Genomic DNA, 23,423 nt, shown 5'->3' on the forward strand with positions numbered 1-23,423 from the left:
AGATATTTGGTTTCCATTTATTCTTTGGATATTGGCAGAAAAACCTGCAATAACTTTATATACTCAATCAATTTGGCCGGTTGGCCAAAGTCTAACTATACGTTTCTTTTTTTCACTGACTCTGATTTCTTATTAGGTTTATCATTTAATCGTAATATATAATATTTGTTCGACTATTCTGCATTATAAGCGAAATATTTTACCTTTTGTCAGAGCACGTATTGGGCTTCCTTAAATAATGGAGAAATTCCCGAGTTTCTCGAGTAATAACAGCCAAGCATTCCGACTCTGTAATATCGCTCTTCCTCTCTGCACTTTCTACACTGCCTTACGTTTTACTCGCTTTTACTGTAGCTGGTAGCACCTTCACGTCTTTTGTCAGTATCCTCGGTGCTTTCGCGAGTACGCGCGCAGTTCGCGCACCCACCTTCTTCACTTCCTGTCATGATAAAGCCTTTTGAACCAGGTTTACGAAAACGAGTCTTGACAAAGCATACAAAATATCCTAGCTTAAACACTTCGGTATATTAAATAATCAATATTGTCGCATTTTCCAAAGTCATTCTGTGCGCTCCTTTCACTTTTTGTTTTTCAATGTTTACCTCGTTATTTAATGAATAAAAACACTTCCAGTCAAAATAAGGCTGAGTTTATGTGCACGAAATAAAATGCGATGCATCTCTTGTATATGCGTTCCACAGCTCGTGACGTAAACGAGATTTACGGCACCGCCTTCTCATTCGCGCCAAATATTGAACCGTCTAAAACAATAAAAACGAGATTTATGACGTATGATAAATTAACCATTTCTACGTGCATGTCACCTCACTACGAAAACTCGTGCGTATACTCTTAGAAAATATATGACGAAAACCCGTGCTTTATTCTGCCGAAGAAGAAAATGTCAGGATGTAAAATTCATAGCATTTTCAATCTCAAAATTCTTTCCAACAATAAGATGCTTTGTACAATACTTACAGACCTATAAAATAGATACCTATATACTGTGGATATAATACGCAAACATCTTTTAACTTAACGAGAGAGAGAGATGTCGTTTATTTTATTCTTATTGCATGAATGTATAGACAATCTTTACATATAATTTAATGTTTATCACAAAATGACATAAGAGTATTCCTCATTTCATAATTTACTACTAAAATTCACATTCTTTTTATACATACACATACATATGTATGAGGAATTATATATATATATAATAAATTAATATTGTACACAGAAATATTCTGAAAAGAGGATTGCTTTAAGACATTCGTGCACAGTAGTTCAAGTCAACCAATAATCAGACATTGAGACATTATAAGATATGTATAGATGAGTGTTTATAGATTAACAGATTAAAAATTTGCATAATTGTGAATAATAAACAATTGAATTATGACATTTATGGAGTATTATACAATAGCGCATATAAAAAAAACATTTTTTAAGTATATATAACATGTAAGAATTATTTAATTCTTTGTCAAGTAGATAATTGTTTATAAATAATTTTTTTCTTAAGATCAACGATTTGATTTTTAATTACGAATCTTGTAATTTATATATATCTACATAAATACAAATAATTATAATTTATTATACATAATTATAAATAATTTAATAGCAAACGTCGGACTCTGGTTTTGATATACTTTTATGATAAAATGATTACTTAGATTTATATAAATTAAGAGAATTATATATAATATATATATATATATATATATACACATATAACTGACAATTTAATACATTTTTTTATTAATATGATCGTACACTGCCTGTATTTATATATAAAAATAAAACGTATTTGGCCTTAAGAAGAATTATTTATAAAACGTACTTTCACATGAGTGAAAACGAATTAGAAACGAAGTAGCACAAGTATAGTTGAGAAAGAATGATAATTTTTTTTTACTTCCGGACTATTATGGACGATGATGAAGTATCCTCATAGTTTTCTCTTATTCATGAATATCATAAATCACGATTAATAATGTATCGCAAACTTTTATTACTACCTACTTTTTCATTATTTTTTACTATCTTTAATTAAATGCGAAACCCAATTGACTATTCACCAAGCTATTCTCTTTGGATATCGAAATCCTTTGTCCATCTGTTCGCGCTGCATTTTATTTCGCAGAAGTCTTCCTTGCATTTTCAACTACTCACGAATTCTCGGAACTGCGTTAGTTGCTCTTTTATGGTGCACTTTACGGTCTTTGGGAAGAAATTCAGTTTTAGAAGAATTCTAGGGCGTACCGGTGATTGTACGAAGCACTATCCTTCTTTACCCTTCCGCTCTTTGCTCATCGATAAAACTGGCACGAGCGAAATGATTTGCGCCGATACAAAATGTCGCGAAGGACCTGCCTTCATTATACCTTATATAAAAAGGTTTTCCTGGAAAATTCAAAAATTGTGCACCAAAAGATAGAAATTAGATAAAAAATTGAGAAAATGTGAAAATGTGAAATTGTGATTGGAAAATAGTGAAAAGAATTGAAAGATACCGTTGTAATTACTTGCAGAAATTATTTAAATCTTATATGAAGCAATTCAGTTTAATAGAGCAGGGGTATACATATAATCTAACATCATAAAGCTAAAAATCTAAAATTATTACAACACATTCTGTGTGCAGAGGATTTATATTTTCGGTTTATAAGATTATTGATATTAATTAAAAAATAAAAATTACTTTTTTTACTTATTATTCTATTGAATACCAATTATGAAAGTTAAAATATAACAGTATATAAATGATGAAGCGACGCAAAAAAGTGTAAAAAATATAAATACAAAATATTAGATTATAAATAGAACGTGCTTTACATCAGGTTTAACGCGCACGAAATTTAACTTTTTATAAGACAATATAAAACTATAAGGAAATTTAGTTAAAATTGAACTGACAGTCCAAAACTTATTACAGAGTCTAACGAGAACGCCTATATATTGCATCCACAAAATCGATCAAGAGACGGGAATTACTTTCCCTTTAATCACCGTTCTATCGGCTATGAAAATAAAAATGCTGCGGTCGCAGCGACTGCCTCTCGAGAGAATTTCTGCCTCGCACACACTTTAGCTATTTTTTTCTTCGAGCCGCACGGAAGCGAATCGGTTCGGAAGTGTTCGGAAAGGTGGTGCAAGGTGAGAGGAACGGTGGCGTACGTGCGCGCTTCAGAGAAGAGAGTAAGGTGTCCTTATAAAGAGCGGTCGTAAAGTGCTGAACGTCGCTTAAAGGGTCGTCTTCGAGCCGCTATTACTTCGAGAAGAGCACTTTGCGCTATTACCAATACACGAAACATGACGATGTCGACAGGAAATAAAATCGAAGGGTGCTGGAGACACTAGCTACCTTTAAGTCGAATCTCTCCTAGTCGATCTCACCTCCAGAGCTCGTCTGCAGACGAAAAATGTTCCCTTATTCCCTGTTTTATTCGCGATCTGCCTGTTTTACTCGTGATCCGTACTTCAGACTTCAGCGCGTACAAAGACACTCTGCGGCCTGCGCCATTAGAATACCATATAACATTATTTCAATAGAACGTAGGGTTTAGCGAGTTTGATCTTAAAAGCATATTAATTTTAATATAAGAATTACTTTGACGAAGAATAGACTTCTGTTTTTTCTTGTTAACACTTGCTACTTTGACTTTCAGAATATAAAATGCGATCGATATATATTTTACCATTATTTTAACCGTTTTATTTTAAAATTAAGGTTTTGTTCTTCTGTTAAATATAATTTTTTTCTTATTCTTAAAATCTTCGAAGAAACCAATCTTTTTTATTTTTAGTATATTTAATTTATTGAAATATTTATAAAGGAAGTTATCAAAATTCTGAATTTGAAATTCCGAAAATTGAAATGTGAGAGTCATACCTTAACATGTCAACGAATTTTTGGATGGATAGTCGCGGTTCAAAATGTGAATTGTGAATCAATCTTACTTAGGAAACAATACCATATATTTTGCCTCACGAGAGAGACACGCCTGGGTGATTATTCAAAAATTATTACTTGTCACTGAGAACGTGCATCGACTGAATGCTAAGTGAAAGTTTTTGCAATGTTTCGCCCTTATCCAGGACGCGGTCGACGCGGATGGCAGGCGATCAATCCTGATGTCGGAAACTCGAAGAGTTCTATCACGTTGGCGAAATTGATTTAAAGACCGCGTCGTAATCCTTTCGTTGAGAAAACCGTCGAGTAGGGACTAGGGAGACTTCCATTAATGTAGAATAGGCAAAGTTTGTCTCTCTCTCTCTCTCTCTCTCTCTCTCTCTCTCTCTCTCTCTCTCTCTCTCTCTCTCTCTCTCTCTGTCTGTCCACATAGGTAATGTTGTCGCGCGTACATTTCCCCAGTGCACATACAAATTGCTTTGTCTTGGCGGCTATTTTTCTCGCCCCGACCAGGACGATCGAGGCAAATACGTTCGGCGGAATTTCCCTTTACGACCATCCTTTACACCATCTAATCCTCCTCGTAAAAGCCAGCGCTCGTGGCAAGACGCAGTTTCGTTTCGTTTGCCATAGAACGCCGCCCGCGCCCGCGCCGCAAGGAAGAGTTCGAGTTCGAGAAAAGCTTCAAGACGTTACGAATAAAAGGAAGAATCTTGCTGAGGTGAAATTGAGACGAGATTTCAGCACAGATTTCGGTGGGAAACAAATCGGGCACTGTCGTGTTATCGAGCTCCCAATGGCGATATAAATTCCTGGATAGATCTCACTCATTGCAGCAATACAATTATTTTCAAGTGAATACACATAACTGACCTAACCTAACCCCTAACCACCGACGAGCAAACGGTTGATAATGTGAGGTCAGCACTCTTCAATTACCGCCGGGCCTCTGCCTGGGGCCTGCATGGGGCCTGCATGGGGCCTGCATGGGGCCTGGGGCCTCTTTGGTGATGATGAAAATTTACCCAGGGTTGTCGTTGTCGGTCTTTAACAGTATCTCGTCGATGATATAACGAATATTTTCAGTATATATGTAACTTTTATCTTACTTGCTTCAATAATATATAAATGACACGTCCAACAAATTAATATTTTCCAATATTGAGAGATTCGAGTTGAAAAATAAATCTCTTTATTTTTCAGAGCTTACCACAAACACCAGCTGGTGGGGCTAGTGGAAAAGCAAGCGCAAGTGGTACCGGCTCAAGCGCTGGAATGGTCAATGGTGCTGGTGTCGATCATGAAAACATTCGGGATGGTGCTGGCATAGATACAGAGCTTGTAAGTGTACAATTCATAGTTATATAGATATACATACATGTATAATTTTAATTTTAATTTTACATATTCGTAATTTGTTAAATAAATTAAATGTTTTTATTATCTATATATTATATGATCGAAATATTATTCAAAATCATACATCAAGTATATATAATTACCCGTTAAAATAACCCATAAAAATTGAACAAAATTCAAATTACGGGGTTCAAGAAAATACTTTGCGCATTTAATAAATTGTGCGTACAATTCTTTGTGCAATAACCAGAATTACATAATTATTCAAACTTTTTTATAATGCTAAGTACACTAGATGTTGATGTTGCAATGGTTACAACTCTTTGTGTTTCTAAAACTTGATTTGACAAGTATCTTTAATTGTTCGGTTAGGTAGTTAGGTTAATGAGTTTCAGCAGGCAAAACGCCATCGTCCAGTAACGAAATGAAAGTGGAACAAACTGTTTCCTTCCTTTGTCGATAACTCGGAAAAGTTTCTCACAAGTGTGCCACCGCGACAAAAGTTTTATCATGGCAAAAGAACCGACCAACAAAGCGGCTATTCGCTGTGCTTGATACTATTGTTTATTTCGTTCTACTTGAGTTTAAGTTTGAGCGGACCCCTTTATTGCCATGCACCAGGTAGGGATTGCGGGACCAGTCAGAGCGAATAAAGAAAAAGAGTAAAAAGAACTCGTACCGACATGTCATGGGAAATCATCGTTTACTCTCGACTTGTACGTTGTTCACGAAAGCTCTATTACAAATTGCAAAATTTTATTTAGCATTATACGTGCAGACACGCTCTGCACATATTTTGCTATTAAATTTATGAATCTTGGGTTTTACTAAGATTAATAAAAGATAATAGAAATTCTTCCTGAATTTACATCAGATAACAAAAGCGTTACGTTAATAAAAGCGAAATCACGCGTTGGTAGTGATGATATTAAATGTAGTCTGGATGAGTTTCTTGCTCAGTTTTTGTCATAAGGGAAGAAATAATCCCCCCGTGCGTGAGAGGATTAAAAAATACTACGTTCTCGCGTGCATAAGTTAAAAGGGAATAGGAAAGGGAAACAGCAAGATTCCGGAAAGTATGCAATACGGGATCTAACCAGACAGTAGGAGCTAGCTGGAACTCAGGAATTAAGCGATTACTTCCGAAGTTAACCATTGTTCCCGGCAGTCCATCAATCCGCCTCTCCGACGATTCCCCCTGCCGTTTTTTCGCACGTCGATCCATTCGTACGGAATTAAAACCGTTATCTGCGTCCCTCCACCCGCTTCACCGAGTTCCGAAAAGCAGAGGGATACGGATAGGCAGTAAAGACTGGATGAGGGTTGAAATCCATGGGCGAACGTCGGACAAAAGGGGTGCGAATAGAGATAGAATCGACTGGTCATCCGCGGATTCTGCGATCTAACGATATACATACGTGGAATTTCCTCGATACATCACTATTATTATTATTAGGTATATTTGTTTTTTCTAAAATAATATTTCTTATTTTATTATGTTAATATATATATATTAACTACAATATTGCAAATAAAATATTTACATAAAAGTACACTGAGAGAAATGCTGAAGAAAGTTTTGTTGAAACAACCAAAATTTTGTTACTGTAACAAAATTTTGGTTAATTTTGGTTGTTTCAACAAAACATTTTTGTTACTGTAACAAAATTTGGTAGTTTCAACAAAACATTTCTCTCAGTGTATCTTTATCATAATGTCAAATAATTTTTCTAAACAATTATTTCAATATTCGCCGTAATTTTGATATCCCTCTCTCAATTTTGCAAAATTTTAATTTTTAATTATTATTATACCAAAAGAACCATTCTAAGGAATCTGGAATATTATGTATTAGAGCGAATAGCTAATGTTTTTTTGTTTTTTAAAGAATTTTTTTAAACGTAACGTATATACATAAATAACGAAGCTATCTTTGCAAAATCTAAATAGATTGCCAGATCGATATTACTCCTCTGGCTTTATGGGTATTTTCATCAAACGGATATTTCCGCAAAAGCTCACGCCTACCGTGATTGTTCGGCCCGAAATGTCGGCGCTACGATAGGCGTCAACAATTTTTTCATCGCTTTCCCCATTTTCTCCGTGCCTTTCCTCTTTTCTACCTCGATCGGATTTTTTGCAATTTTTTCGGTGCCTGTCGATTTACACTTTACACGCGCCAGCAAAATCGACAATGCTTACGTCGTTTGCTGCGCTCGTCTAGCAGTTTATAATCGAAAAGCGGTGGGAATGGTGGGATACGAGTTTCGGTGGGACGGCAGGCCAGATGAAGTTGCGCGCGTTTTATTGCGCTTACTGCGACTCGTTGTTCTGTTTTCTGAATGTTCCAATATATTGAAGCGTCTCGCCTCTCGTGGCCATCTTTCCGTATTTGCGTATTCATCTCTGCATGAATATGACAGAAGTGAAATTGGAAACGCGGTATACTGAGATCTACAATATTTATATCTCGTATATTCTCATGTCGATATACCTAACATGTAGCATTCAAAAATCGCAATGCGTTTTTCTTTATGCTCTTTTTCAAGTAAACAAACAAACAAACACGATACACAATATTACCACGTAGATATGTACTTAAAATAAAACCCTATACGCGCAAAATTTAAAAAGAAGAAAAGAGTTATAATTGATATTTAGATATTTTACACGTCTATATTTCAATTATAAAAATATTAAAATATTTTCTATAAGTGTAGAAATATAGAATATTATTATTTTTTATGTATTGTATAAAAATGTTTTTTCAGAATAGTCATAGTTAAGAAAGCAGAAAATTACTAATAAGAAATAATTTCTAACATTTGGAAACAGCATAGCTGCCTTTTGTTTCGATCCGCTACAGCTTGTGAATCTTATTCAGAGAAGGACTAATTTCGTAATTGCAATCCGAATCTTTTCGCGAGAATAAAAAAAAGCGGAAAACGCGTATATGCTATTCTTTGTTTTTAGCGTTTAGCCATTTTGCGAAGCACGCTCTGATTCACTTCACTGTTCACCAAATGTTAATTTCTTGCATTATTCTTATGGAATGTGGTAAACGTATTGCGATCATTAACTAAATTATATAAAGTTGAGTTACAGTTAGAACAAGACGCGAGAAATCACTTTTGAATAACGTATATGACCGTAAAGTTTTCTAATGTAAGCTATTATTTTACACATCAACGTGCACAGACAGAAAATGCTGTCTTTAATAGTTATGAGTGATGATTTTCTAAAAAAGAATTAATGTTTCTAAAGTTAGTCGTCTTTTAAATCGAAACTTTTTTGCTCTTTTTCTCGATCGACAGATCTCGTGAGCGCATTTAGGGACGACACAGACGAATCACGAGCGTAAAGATCTATCCTGCGTGTCTTGTAGCAATTCTCTGCAGCAAAGAAACCAATCCCGTTGCCATTATGCCGCCAATTTATTTTCTGTCTTACCCCAGGTTATACTAATCTCGAAATCTCTCACAAAAAACGAGCATTATCGCTAAAGTTGTATCCAACAATAAGTGGAACAATTATTCGTAAATACGTGGTTTTTTTAAGTTTTGCACGCATATTTTCTTCCGATTTCACTTTAACTCTGGGAGAAAATAAGGACAGGAAAGGAAGAGAAATTATCATTGTTTGTTATATTCGTGTAGGCAAAGTCGAGGAATCTTATGAAGATGCGTACAATACATCTGCTAATGCGAATTGTTCCGGCGCTCGCATATTTGCTTAATTAAAAGGTAGATTAGTGAAATGTCTGGCTGAAGTTGCGAGTAACAATACGCGGAGTATTGTGATTATGCAAATTTCTTTAATTTCTCCCGAGCCATCTGCGACGAGCGTTAATGTCGCGTAATAAAAGAACCGAGTTGTGGGGAAGAGTGCTTCTTACTCTGCTTGCGTCGAGACATTTTTTTAACTAAGAGTTCCGCAACTGTGGACTAATGAGCATTCAGAGTACTGTGTAAAAACGCAATCAACAGTGGCATATATAAAGTGATAAACTTAATATTTGGATCAGTAACAACAAGTATCGATATTCTTTTGATTGTAGATTATAGATATAATTTTTTTTCTTTAGTTTTTCTTGTCTTTTAAAAATTCTTAAGACAAAACTAATTTTTTTACAACTCTAGAAAAAGAAAATGTAAAACTTAAAAATATATTTAATTTTTATAACGCTTTATTTTATAAGTGCAGTTTTTTGGCCAAAATATGTCAGAATATCGGCAAATTAATTTGTCTATCAAAATATAAACTGTTCTATTTCAACATTGCTTGTTTTATAAAATTTTATATTTATAAAAAGTGACATATTTCTTAATTCATATGTTTCTGAAAACAGTCGAAAAATGCGGTTATATAAGTGCTTGACGTAACGATAAAAGAAGTGTCAAACGTTTTAAAGGTAGTTAGTCCGTGACAATACTGTCAAAAAGTTAATGATAGACAAATGATATATAGTATTTGGCTGGGATTGACCGCGTTATGCATGTGTGTGTAAGAATCTCATATGTAGATGTATATAGACACTAATGTGTGCTACTAGATTAGGTTCACTTTATAGAATTACTTCGAAACTAAACAGTCAAAGGTCTTGTATTTTCGTAAGTATATTTTTACAAGTCTCTTCTATCGTCTTCTTGTTTTTCATAAAAGTTGCCAGAGTAGTTTGATCGCTACAATTAGAAACGTGGTATCGGAAGCCGTTTTCGTACCTGTGATACATGTAAAAAGTACTAACTTTGATTTCAATTGTCTCAGCTTCGGTGCGGTCAATTTTTTTCTAATTGCACAAGTGTGTAAATCGTGTTTACATCAATATACTGTTCAAATTTTATGAGGTTTCCAAGAAAATGAGTTTACGGACTAACTACCTTAAGTTGAATACATAAAAACCACAGCTGGCCCCTATAGTCGAAGCAAGTAGAAGCGCATTTGTCGAAGCGAGAAAAGAATATGTGGCGGATGAAAAATGAAAAGGATGGGAGAAAAAAAAGAAGGCCCAGCGCGCGGTATAATAAAGAAACCGTAGCACGGGGACTTTGAATTCACAACTCTTCCCTCTGCCTCCTCCGTTATTTTCTATCTGCCCAGCATTATGCATTTTTCTTCGCCTATATCACGAAAAACGTTGGTAAAACGTTTCATACTTGCATTCACAAGTGGCCGCGAATCCGCTTTATTAAACTCTTCAAGCGCTGGAGAGCGTGCACGTGCGAATTACAAGCATTATAACGCGGTAACATTTGATTGATAGGAGCGATAAATATATAGATGAAGAAGATATTTTTAATTAAGGCAAGAATAAATGACGAAAAGCGGAACACTAAGTTTTTAGGAGAGAGAGAAAATAAAAATATGACAATTGTGTGTGCACATAATATAATGTAAATTTGTGACATAGATGACGTAGATCTACGAAAAGTTCTTTCACCGTTAAAGCTGTGCAAAAACACATGCATGTGATATTGTCTGATTCAAAACTGCCACATTTATTAAAAACTATTTTTATTAAGATGGTCACGCTTTAGTTTGTAAAACATAGAACATCTTTTTATATTTTGGATTGAAAATCAGCTATTACGATAGGGAATCATCTCACAACAATTTCTGCAGAATAAGATCATGTTCCCTTTCTTTTGATCGATGGAGCTTCCAACTATTTCGAGTCCTTCGTCTTGAGACTATCGGATTATTCCATAAGATGGTTTACATTCTGCAGTCACTGCAAGGGATAACGTTTCAGCGATGTAATACTATGCTAAATACGCTTCGTAACGCTCACATAATCCCAGGATATCCAGATCTTGGATAAGAAGAATGTTACATTGCCAGGGAGACAAAGCTTTTGTTGCAAGTAATATGCTTGAATCATAAATCAAAGAAGTAAGCCATTTATAAACTCGTCCTCGTTTCATCGTCCTGTTTGTATTATTTCAACATTTTCCTGGCTCGAAAAAATCAATGAGCTTGGTAATTCTTTTGTTTCGACGTGTATAACACCATCACTTGTGCAAATTCTTCGGACGAATTTTTTCTTCTGATTCTTCTACAGAATTAATTTTTTTTAATACGATATTTAATTTCTGAGAAAACACGAATAATAATTAAATGGCTTATTACTCTTATTATCAATTTTATTCACTTTTATGTATTTTTATTAAAATTAATAACATTCTTTTTTTTCTTTCGCGCACGTGTGCACATCAGTTTACATCAGTTTACATAAATTTAACTTGTACTTGCGCTTTGAACTATTTAAAGGTTATTAATTCAAAGTTTTAAATTAACGATATGTCTACATCTTTTTATATAGATTGTGATATTATATTATTTATTTGCTATATATGTAGTTTATGAAAAAATTTAATCAATTATATTTGTCGTTAACCCTGTTATTAGTAAAATTTTATTTTACTTATTTTGTTAAGATATTCAATTTTTCCGCTTGTTGATTTATGTATTACGTTACTAATTACATGATTCTTCCTGAGTTATATCTTTATACCTTATGTACTCTGTGATTCATACGATACAAGTATCATCTTTCTTTTGTCACTCATTGAGAAATAAAACAGACATCGTGTGTTTAAATATTCAAATTCCTGTTTTGTTAATTTCCTTTGAAGATACTTCGAATAATCGCTGGCGAGATCATATTTATATAATTTTTATAATAATGCTATGAGCATTACTAAAATTTAGTTGTCGAAAAACTTACGATTATATAAATAGTTTTATAAGAGTTTAATTAATTTGAATAATTACTTCTCATACATGCTTTCGACACCGCGTTTTTCAATAAGTACCACATTTCATACATTTCCTCATCTTATTAATAAGCCACATAAAGTGAGCAAAATTGTATTACAGATGTTAAAAGCTTTATTCAAAGTACAAAAGAGCCTCTCATGGTTCCGTGCGTTTTTCTCGTTTTTTCGTCTGATTAATTCCGCTTGCAAAATGTTCCCACTCTTTGTTCCTTAGGCTTTTGCATTTCTGTCCCGCATGGCCTCAAGAATTATTATTATTTTTTTTTTTTTAAATAAAATTGAGTTAAAGTTTCTATAAAAAAAAACCTACGAGAAACTTTATTCCGTCCTTTTTGGTCTTCTAATTTTTCATCAGTCTTACGATTAGTCTTCACGAGAACAGCGTCGCCATTTTAAGAGAAGTGCTCTACTTAACTTTTTATCATGTCTGCTTTTCCTCACGTAAAACCTTTCATCCACGGCTTTTTGATAAGTTGCTACTTAATTGCGTCATCTTCTTATACGATGCATACTTAATTATTGAGAGATTTTTCCAGGAATTTTTCTAATCATCAAATAATCAAAATTATTATTATGTTTTCATCGTCATATTTTCTGAAGAGAATAAGGAGGAGAATAGGAAAACGAAAATCTATTATGCAAAAAAAATAGCAGAGTATCTGAATATTAAATGTCAAAAGATAACACAAACGTACGTATTCGCATTAAAAAAAGAAAGAGAAAAAGAAAATAACAAGCAATAAGACACAGATAAAAATGTAGATAACTGCAATAATTTTTAATTTCTCATATAACATAGATTGTCATTAATTACAACATAATTTGTAAAAACAAAAAGAAAGAAATAACTTTATTACTTGATGTTGAAGTTGCTTAAAGAGATTACGTAGTTTAATTTCTTTCTGAAAACAAACATAACCTGAATTGAGAACAGAGAAAAGAGAAACCGAGAACAACACTAGAGTATTCACTTTGTTACTTGCAGTTACTGGAAAATAGGTGGCACGGATGGAAACGCTTTACGACCTGCGGAAACTTCGTAATAGTACCGTTACGACCTCCCGCCCTCCGTTTCAATAAACTAATTGAACGGAAACTTCTCAAAGCCATGTAAAGTCCTAGTCGAACAATATTCATCCACCATCATAAAATACCACATAACAAAGTTGTAGTTAAAGCCAAAGCAGTTAGTAACATTTATTAGAAAAAGATTGTGAATAAAGATTTTAAATAATATTTACGTCTTTACAGCTGGCACAACGGCGTTTATAAAATTTAACAAAAGAATACTAATACACTATATTATTAACTCCTAAATTGTAAGAACTAGTCTGAAAAAAATGTCTAAAAAAATGTTTCATTATTCGTTAATCTAAAAATTTTATTTAAATTTTTTAAATGCAAATATGATAATCTGCAAGTTTCTGAAATATTAAAAAGAGAACATGTGAGAGTAGTTTTACCTTCTTTTCTTCCGAGGATATTACACAATGCTTTTACAGCAAAGAAATTCTAGCGAATACGTGCGTTGTTGAAAATGTTTTGAGCTAAACAAACTTCAAAAACATATGTATTATTGAGTCAATCAAATTATTTTTAATCAGTTAAAGAGCTTCAAAGAGAGAGACAGAGCAAGAGAGAGAGAGAGAGCGAGAGAGAGAGAGAGAGAGAGAAATTTAGAATAGCGCAGTACATGTGCGGTTGAGGTAGATTTTCACACTTTCGCATTAACTCGTATATCCCAACCTACTGTTGATGGCGTTGAAAGTTTCTACACTGCTCGCGAGTTGAGGTGAGAACGTTATCTCGTCGATGTTGCATTAACGGAAGTTAAGCTTAAGCTATTTAAATCCTTCTTGTGGATCATACAAGTTTATATCAGTTACTCATTGCCAGTTAGAATATTTTCAAAACACATTGCTATGAGAGAAATATGCAAAAATAAAAACACATACCTGCAATATGAAGAAAAATGTAATTGTATAGAGAAGGAAGACTCTTTTTCTTTCTCTCTCTCTCTCTCTCTCTCTCTCTCTCTCTCTCTCTCTCTCTCTCTCTCTCTCTCTCTCTCTCTCTCTCTCTCTCTCTCTCTCTCTCTCTCTCTCTCTCTCTCTCTCTCTCTCTCTCTCTCTCTCTCTCTCTCTCTCTCTCTTTATCAATTATGGTAATTGCAATTATTGGTTACGCTTATGAAATATTTGATAATCATCTCATTAACCACACAATTGACCAATTATTGATAAGATTACACACGGTAGTATATTAAACATATCCATAATATTTTTGTTCACTTATCTGTCACATGTAAAGCATAAATTTATATGTGCATTTCCGGAATGATATTGTCAATTACTGAGGTAATCGGATGCGCCAAGAACTTGAACGGTCGTTCATGGCGGAAATATTACCTTGTCAATGTCGCATTAAGACGCGATAAGTTTAAGTTGGAATCCAATTTGAACACCCGACAGCTTGTTAGAGCTTACCTCGGCTGTGAGTGCAACTTTGATGATGCGCAGATTTAGCATTCGCCAACTTTGAAACGAGCTAACTCAAAAGCGCGTTCCGCGGAGGCGTTCGACAGTACCTACCAAGCAAATTCTACATTCCACGCACGTATCTACTCGTGAAAGTCCCGTGTACCGAGAATAATGCACAATTGCACAATGGAAAAAATTCAAAAAGTTCCGGAATTATGCATTGCCAACTTGTAACGTGTATCTATATAAATATCGTGTAAATAATTTATATTATATAGAGAAAGTGCGAGTATTGTGGAATATCCTAAGCCTTTTTAGATAACTTGATGATAACTTGAAAACTATTAAAGATAACTGATAGTGGAATATAAAAATTGCTTTTATTGCTCCAGTTGTAATTTTCCAAGAATATATTTTTAAGATCTTATTCTGCTGAAAAATAGATCTTTATATTGATAGAAAATTTGAAGGCAGGAATATCATTTAAAAAATTTAGAATATTTCAAAATTTTTAAATGTTTTAAAATATTATTTAAAATATTGTTATTTTCTGAATTATATTATTTGTAAGTTAATCATTATTATACCGAATCTACTACAAATAATATGCTAAATTCGCAACATGGCGTTATTCCCAAACATGGTATATACCCAAGCTAACCCGTATACTGTTTCAGGCTTTGGTGTACCGAGATGGCAACCTCGTCTCAGGCTCACTCGAGGCGTTAGTACAGCATATGGTGCCTACGGAGGAATATTATCCCGATCGAGCGTATCTCTTTGCCTTTTTGCTGAGCGCCAGGCTCTTCATCAAACCACACGAGCTGTTGGGTGAGGTTTGCGCTCTCTGCGAGCATCAGCAGAATCTGAATGGAGAGGGCGGTAAGGTGAGCATCAATACTTCTCATCTGCGAAATGACACGAAGCTCTCTACTGACATCACGCATTCGCGAAGGCCGCGTATTATTGTTTCATCGCAAAGTCATGCATCTTTATATCTGGTCGTATTTTCCTTCCACCTTCTCGATCTATTCTTCCACGGAAAATATAAACACAAGAAATTTCATATAGTTCTTCTCAATCTCCTCTCTCCTCTTCTACTACTTTACATTCGAATAAAATAAACAGTTTTCTTTTATCTTACAATTTTTTAGTAAATTGTAAAATTATTAAAATCCTTTTCTTTCAAAATCGAATTGCGAGTACCTATTAAAGCATTTTCAAATAGGTTGTATATATATATATATATATATATGTATATTATATGTACATATAATCCTATATGTATAACGGTATTGTTTCGAAACTAATTGCTGCTATATTTCTCGTTCACAAATCGCTCCAATAGTCTCTTAATGATATCAATACTCTAATCTCGTTCTCATCACTTTATTCACATTCCGAAAGACATTTTGCTCCATGGAACAAAAAATCACCTTCGTCATTGTAAAACGATTAAGTATCAGTACGTATTCCAGGAACGATTGCATCGTTTCGTGCCGCGGCTGGTACAGCTGCTAGCGGAATGGACGGAAACATTTCCGTATGACTTCCGGGATGAGAGGGTGATGGGTCACGTTAGGTCCATCACGCAGAAAGTCGCAGCGGTTGACGCCGCGGCCAGGCAGGAAGTTTCAGCGCTGCTGCAAAACTTGCTGCTACGACTGACGGCTCTGGAAAGGTACGAAGAGGGCCTGGCCAGACTGGCGACCGAGGCAGCAACGGAGCAGCTTACACAGGTTCGTGAGTTTCGGTACAAGCGCCCATTTGCGGCCATCAGCTTGCATTTCGTTGTCCCACCTCGGCTTAGGTGGTAGCTTAGCGCGACATTTTCCAAACTACAACATCGCCGATCTCTCTGAAATTAATTGTGCGTACAAAGTTTGTGATAATTCCCATCAATTTTTTCGTTCAGAAGAAAAAGAGAGAAACAATAGCGATGTACAGTCTAACTAAATAACAAAAATGTAATTTGATGATGACGAAACCTTTCTTTCCGCAGAGAAATCGAAGTAATGCATCCGCATAAGTCGATTTACATGATCTTGTATGCTAACAATTTTCATAATGTCCTATTGTGTCGGGATAACATTTGTTAATTATAGAAAATAACTCTTATCTCGTATAAGTCAAACTTACAATCGTATCAGTATGTATCGATCACATCGTCCATGTCATAGTTAGATTTGAATACAAATTATATCCATATCTGCAAAAATAAGATTTCTCTATGTAATTTACATCATGAGGCTTCATAAAATTACACACCACGCACAAAGATAAGATAGTAAGGTAGTATAAGCTAATAAAGAGAAAAAGAGAAAGAGTATATAGTAGTGCTCGGTCAATCGCGCATTGAACCGAGCTCCGCATTGTTCCGCAATTTCAATATGGATTTTACTCGCGTAACCGGCTTGCCATGTTGCAAAGCCCGATTACTCGGTTTACCGTAATCGCATCGACCCTTCGAGGACTTTCAGCATAATGAAGCGATAATATTCTCCCTCCGGATAACGCCCCGCCTCTTATGCATTCTCTCTCACTTCCGAACGTGTTCCACACATGGATTGCTATATCACGATTGTTACGTTACACGAATGTAGGTATCTCGGTTACATTCATGTATCGCACGCGCACCAACACGCACATATACGCATCCCGATCGAAACGCACAAACTTGGACGTCTACGGTCCACGGTCCACGGTCCACGTGCGCGTACGCGCGTGCACTTTGCGCGGTTAGTCTAACCCTGTTAGTGCAGTTTCCATACAGGGAGACGTTAACCATTCCGTTAATTTGATTATCGCGTGCCTATCTGCCGCTTGTAACACCCGCTAATAGGTAATTTGCAGCTATATTAGTTAGTTAAATATACCGGACGGTGTCATGTGTGGCTAATCAGTAATCAGTACGAAATTGTGTGGCTGCACACCTCTTTGAATGCTGCCTGGGTCGTTTCGCGCCAAGGATTACGATGAGATATTAAAAGGCGGAATTTCTCTGAGACAATGATAATATTTATAAATTATAGTAAGCTACTTGATACGCCTATTGAGTTGTTCAGTTTTAGTAGTTTCCTTTTTTTTTGCAAATGTAAATGGCAGCTATATCTACGCGCCATATCTACGGAAAATAGCAATTGCTATCTATTTCATAAAAATTTTCTTATTTAGAATACTGTAACATGAAATTGAATTACAGCACGAAAAGTATACCTTACACTAAAATAAAAGTCAAAATTGAATATATCCAATTGAATGCAATATCTTGGAAAAAAATGTTTATGCAGAGAATAATATGAAACTTCAAATATTGAAACAAAATATTAATTAGTATTCTCGATTAAAATAAATAGCTTTCGCATAAAGAAAACCATCAAATTATTAGAGATGTGCAAACTTTTTAGATAATCAATTATAAATATTACCAAGTACGAAATTTTATTTATAAATGTGATTATGAATCAATTGTTTAGATTATATTTTTATACATTAAACATATATATACCTTATAAGAAAATGCAAAATCTCAATATAAATTTTAAAATTTATTTTTATTAAAATTACATTTTTATTTATCCATCATATTTATGGTAAACGATTCAGAACGTCCAAACATTATTTTCCATTTTGAATCAGATTATCCTCCAAAATACTAATGCTAACACGATATAAACGAGTTAGGGGATATCTATATTGAGCTTACGCGCGCAATAATTCTGCCATGAATACGAAATAACTGTTACTTACGTGCGAGATGGAAATAAAATTAGGTATTTATATGTTTAAAACGAAAAATTCCATTAAACCATCGAGATAGAATTTCCGGCGAGTTTATTCCAAAGAATATTTTATAAAACGATTTTTTGCCGATTATATGGTAAATGTCACAAAATTTCTATAAGGAAATAAGAAATGTTTAAGCACACACACAATTTCCTAGATATAAAAACGCATAATTTCTGCTTTTTGAAAATCCTTGATCGAGATACATACATTTATGTAAAAGATGCAATAAATATACGATAACAATTTATATTATCCTTTACGACATTATATTTTGCTGTGTAGTTACTAAACGCTTGGCACGAATGTTTTACGTAATCCTTATTTCTTTAACAATTTTACTAATTTGCTTCTAACAAAGGTGCAAAAAATGATACATGATCTTGCAATCAAAACAGGCTCATTAGTTAATTCATTTGACGACAATGATTACATTTATTAAAATCTCTTTATTGTTGTATCAAAACTTTGTACATGAACAAAAGCCGCTGTGGCTACTTGATCGTGGTTGCTTTAGCTGTTTTGTTAACGTATGTGATTCGTAGTTTGTGGAGTTTTGCGGAGATTACTTATCACGAGCTCTAAGACAAGCTGGAAAGGAAAGACGAGAGCGCGTGTAAGTAAAAAAAAAAAAAAAAAAAAGAAATGCTAAGAACAAGAGGAGAAGAAGAAAGCATGAGACAGGTAAAGCACGTCGAGCTCTCGCGAAGCTTCGGCTTATTAAACCGCAAATTCGCTTCGAAGCGTTTTTCAACTCGTTCTGTACGTGCCACGACGATAGCAACGATGCTGTTTCACGTGGAAACATGGAAGAGTTACAACTCTCGAGACCAATAATGCCGTATTATCTTTACCTCTCTCCCGCTTCTTCCCCTTTTTTTCTCCCATTCTGCTCTCTTATTATTTTATTTTTTCCAAAAATATTTTATTTTTTCAGTTCCGATTGAGTTCTGTTTTCTCTTCGAGGATTTATAAACGTTCTATAAATTATAGCGTAACGCAATATTTGTCATTGTTTAATAACAAGTATCGTGTGTTGTTTTTTAATTGAAAAATGCGAAAAAAGATATATTAAACTTACAATTAGTTAGAAACTTCGTATTTTCGTATTCGTAGATTTCAAAATGTATTTTATCCATCAACATAACGATACAAATAATCCCAAGCGTAAAGAGCTGAATTATTAGTTTGCCGTACTTTCGCAGCGGTCGTTCGTTACGTGTCACACCAGAAGAAGACCATTTCTTTTTGCTCAAGACGAGAAGTAACTTACGAGACCAATCATGAGTTTTTGATATTTGTTTTCTTTCTATCGAGCAACTTCTAAGTGCATCCTATATCGAAAGCTAGCAGAAACATCTCACGATTGCATCCTCTCCGCCTTCGTTAGAAATTTCGTTTTAACTTACAATTTATTTTATCCATCGGTTCAGATGAGTTTCGCTCTCTTGAAATGAAACTGCATGAGAAAATGTGGCATGTGCATGACATTTTTTGTTATAAGTTATCTACTCGCTTTGCTTTATCTCAAAATTGCTTTTGCTGAGAAAGGAATTTCTTGATATCGGAGAAAATAGAACTGAAGAATAACTTTATAATTGAGTATTATATTTCTCTCTTCCTTGTTACATAATATATTTATATATTATCTACAGTCTGCGATATTGACAATGTATGTGTGAAATTAAATCAGTTAAAATATGCAAATCTTGTTTAAGTAAATACGTATCTCAAGCGCAAAATTTATTATACATATAGATTATATAGAACGAAAGAAAATTTTGTACTTTCTGAAAACAACTCGTGAATAATTTTTAAACTTTCTGCCATTATGTTGAAGTGATAAGTATTACTATATTGCAATAGAATCAACTTAATTGAAAACAGTTAAAATGTATTACAAAACATATTTAACAATCAGAAATAAACGATGAGCTACATATATTAATTATGTGAAAAGGCTTGCAACAATAATAAATATTATTTAAATTGCAAGAAAAATTAATATTGTTTCTAATTAACAATTTATTTCAAATTTATGTGAATTTTTTGGCTTATATGGAAATAATTTCGTCATGGTAAAGCAACGATTAAGAAAATTTACTACTAATCACTCGATGCGAGAAATCACGCGAATGTTGCAATGTAATCTTACGCATGCAGAAAAAAGAAACTGCACACTTGCATGATATTTCACAGCAATCCATGATTGACTTAGGAAGAAGAAAATACAACTCATTGTAGTTTTGATCATCTCGTAATTTTTTTGGTGATAACCTTTCATGTTTTTTCTCCATTACAAAAATTTATTTTATCTATTACACAAAACATTTTATGTTTAAGAGTGTCCTTTATCCATAGAAAAATATCATATTTTGATTGCTTGCTTCGAGATATCTGAAATTATGATATTTTTTACAGAGCAGAGTTCCACGTGAAGATTCTTGAATTTTCTCTTTTACGGGCATACCTACTCATCAAAGCAATTTCTTCTTTTTCTTAGTCTCTGTCCACTTCTGTACCCGGTTCTTCGATAATATGATCGGCGATATAATTCGATAGAGGGAAGTCCGTCTCGGAGTGCCATTTCCTCCTAAACGGATCACGCGGCCTAGTGATTTTATTCGTCGCCTCTCGACGACGTCTTTACTTCTCTGCCGCAATCAGAAAAGCTATATACGTATATTTATCACCATCTATCATTTCTTGCAGACCAAAGTTATCAAGGGATGCATATCTACATATACATAGACTTGCAATTAGACGTGAGGTTGAAAATATAAAGAATGCATCCCGAATAAAATATATGCAACCCCCCCCCCTCTCTCTCTCTCTCTTTCTCCCCCTGGTATTGTTCTTTGAAATGTTGCAATAATTAAAGTAAATAAATAAATCAAATAGAATAAAACGAACAAAGAATAAAGAAATCAAAGCTCTGAAAGATTGAAATCTTATTAAAACAGGGAAAGTATACAAGTCAATAGCAATACGACAAACGGTGTATGTAAATGCTTATTTGTTAGGTACCATCGAGTACTCAGACCAATAGTGTTTTAACAGTTTTCCTTTTCGCGCGTAATAATTCGTCCTATCATTTCTCTTTGTAATCTTACTGTATTTTCTCTCGATGAGAGCAAAATTTAGAATTTAGAAACAATAAATTTCTTTATGTAAGCATGTTTGTGTATTACGATTTGAAGCTATGATTTCTTATGTAAATTCATGGATTGATTGGATTGAATCGATTAATTTTAAGGCTAATATAAAACCCATAATCTAAATAATGAATAAAACGTTACGGAAAAACATTTAATTTAGATACTTTAAGTTGGATGTTTTTCTACAATATTCGTTTTATGAAAATTTTGCAAATTAATATATTGTCTTCGATATGACATTATCTAGAAATATTATTTTGAACATACCAATATAAAATTATTATTTTATCATTTAGGTGGATATTACTGAACTCTGTCCATCAGCCACTGTACTGGCACAACAATTGACTCATGTAGAACTTGAAAGACTCTCTTACATCGGACCCGAGGAATTTGTGCAGGCTTTCGCCAAAGTGAGTTATTTTTAGACATAATTGCACCTTACCTCACACTTGAATTATTTTATATATATTTTTATGACAATTTTATAATTGTATCGTAAATTATATTAAACGCTATTATTTTCATTATTCTGTCAGGAATCGCCGCATTTAGAAACGTCTTTCAAAGATATGAAGAAAACTCGGAATCTTGAATCGTACGTTCAATGGTTTAATAGATTGAGCTACTTCGTAGCGACAGAAGTTTGCAAAGTAAGTATTATCGCTTTAACGCATATTAAAATTTTTTTGCAATTTTTTGTGCATAATTCTTGTTGCTTAATCAAAATTCCTTCGTAAAAGATAAAAATATATTTTTTTCTCAAAATATTGGCGAATACCTATGTTAGATGTTAGACATTCCATATAACCAAAAGTTTCTCCCTACTTTTTCAGCATGCGAAGAAAAAGCAACGCGTTCGTGTCGTCGAATATTGGATCGAGACTGCTCGAGAATGTTTTAATATTGGCAACTTCAATTCTTTAATGGCGATCATTGCTGGCCTCAACATGTCCCCGATATCTCGCTTGAAGAAGACGGTAAGAGAGAACACATGAATTTTTGTTTAATTGATAATAATATTTATGCTTGTTTTGAATATTAAAAGAGAATACACATTTAGGATGTCTTATATTTCTATTAAACTGCATATAAAAAAATATTATAAAGATATATTATAATGCTATGTACGTTTTATCTTTAACATTATAAATATTTTCTACGGTCAACATACATTGAATCGACATAATTGCTCCACAAATTTTATTAAAATCTTGGAGCAACGAGTCCCGCGAAAATTGCGTCCGGAAAATTGAAACCGACATCTATACATTTTATTCGCACGGAGATATTTGGGACAATGCATATATATATCTATATTTCCCTATTTTTCAATTACGCCAGCAAGAGCGTTTTTGAAAAGTGCGAATATTCGCAAAATGGTTAGCTTCGAATGCATTTTTTGCATTATAGAATGCAATGTTGAGAAGAATGGCAAGGGAAGAGGGAGGGTATTGCACGTCCGTGATATAAACGGCCTGTAATCTTTGTAAATCGAGAGTAGGGTGCTGTGAGCTGTGACGACATGTGTCAACATTGCGAATGTAACCGCAAACGCGGCCGAGAAATAAATTTTTGCTGTTTCTCCGCAAAGAAAAAAGCTATCAAGAACGATTTTGTCGTACTTTTGCACGTATAATCCACTAAAGTTTTTGATATTTTAGTTTTTGAATGATAATTTAATTTAATTTTCATACAATTCACATTAGTAAAAATTAGTTGTACGAAGTTGCATCCAATGCACTACGGACGGAAGAAGACGTTAGTAGGCAATTGACGAAGAGAAAGCGAAGGCAGAGCAATCGAATTAGCTTGAATTGAATTTTTCCTATCGCGGTTGACCGTGACGCCGCAGAAAAGACACGAAATGTGGCTCGCGATTCGCGTAATTAAAAAGTTTCAAGTCAAACGGCGTTGCTCGGCAACGTTGTCCTCGCGC

General features: G+C 34.1%; 1 protein-coding gene across 1 annotated transcript in view; it reads left to right on the forward strand.

The window, feature by feature from the left end:
• LOC139773039 (uncharacterized) overlaps window positions 1-23,423 on the forward strand; it is a 291,846-nt gene that overhangs the window by 256,469 nt on the left and 11,954 nt on the right. Inside the window, exons 5-10 of the mRNA XM_071707226.1 lie at window positions 5,126-5,263; window positions 15,218-15,427; window positions 16,019-16,279; window positions 21,781-21,897; window positions 22,024-22,137; window positions 22,321-22,464. Coding sequence (XP_071563327.1) covers window positions 5,126-5,263; window positions 15,218-15,427; window positions 16,019-16,279; window positions 21,781-21,897; window positions 22,024-22,137; window positions 22,321-22,464 — 984 coding nt within the window. The remainder of the gene's footprint in view (window positions 1-5,125; window positions 5,264-15,217; window positions 15,428-16,018; window positions 16,280-21,780; window positions 21,898-22,023; window positions 22,138-22,320; window positions 22,465-23,423) is intronic.

Source organism: Temnothorax nylanderi, unplaced genomic scaffold, assembly GCF_030848795.1.
Source record: "Temnothorax nylanderi isolate EJ_2023f unplaced genomic scaffold, tnyl_v1.0 TNYL_tig0056_pilon, whole genome shotgun sequence".
NCBI classification, from domain to species: Eukaryota; Metazoa; Arthropoda; class Insecta; order Hymenoptera; family Formicidae; genus Temnothorax; species Temnothorax nylanderi.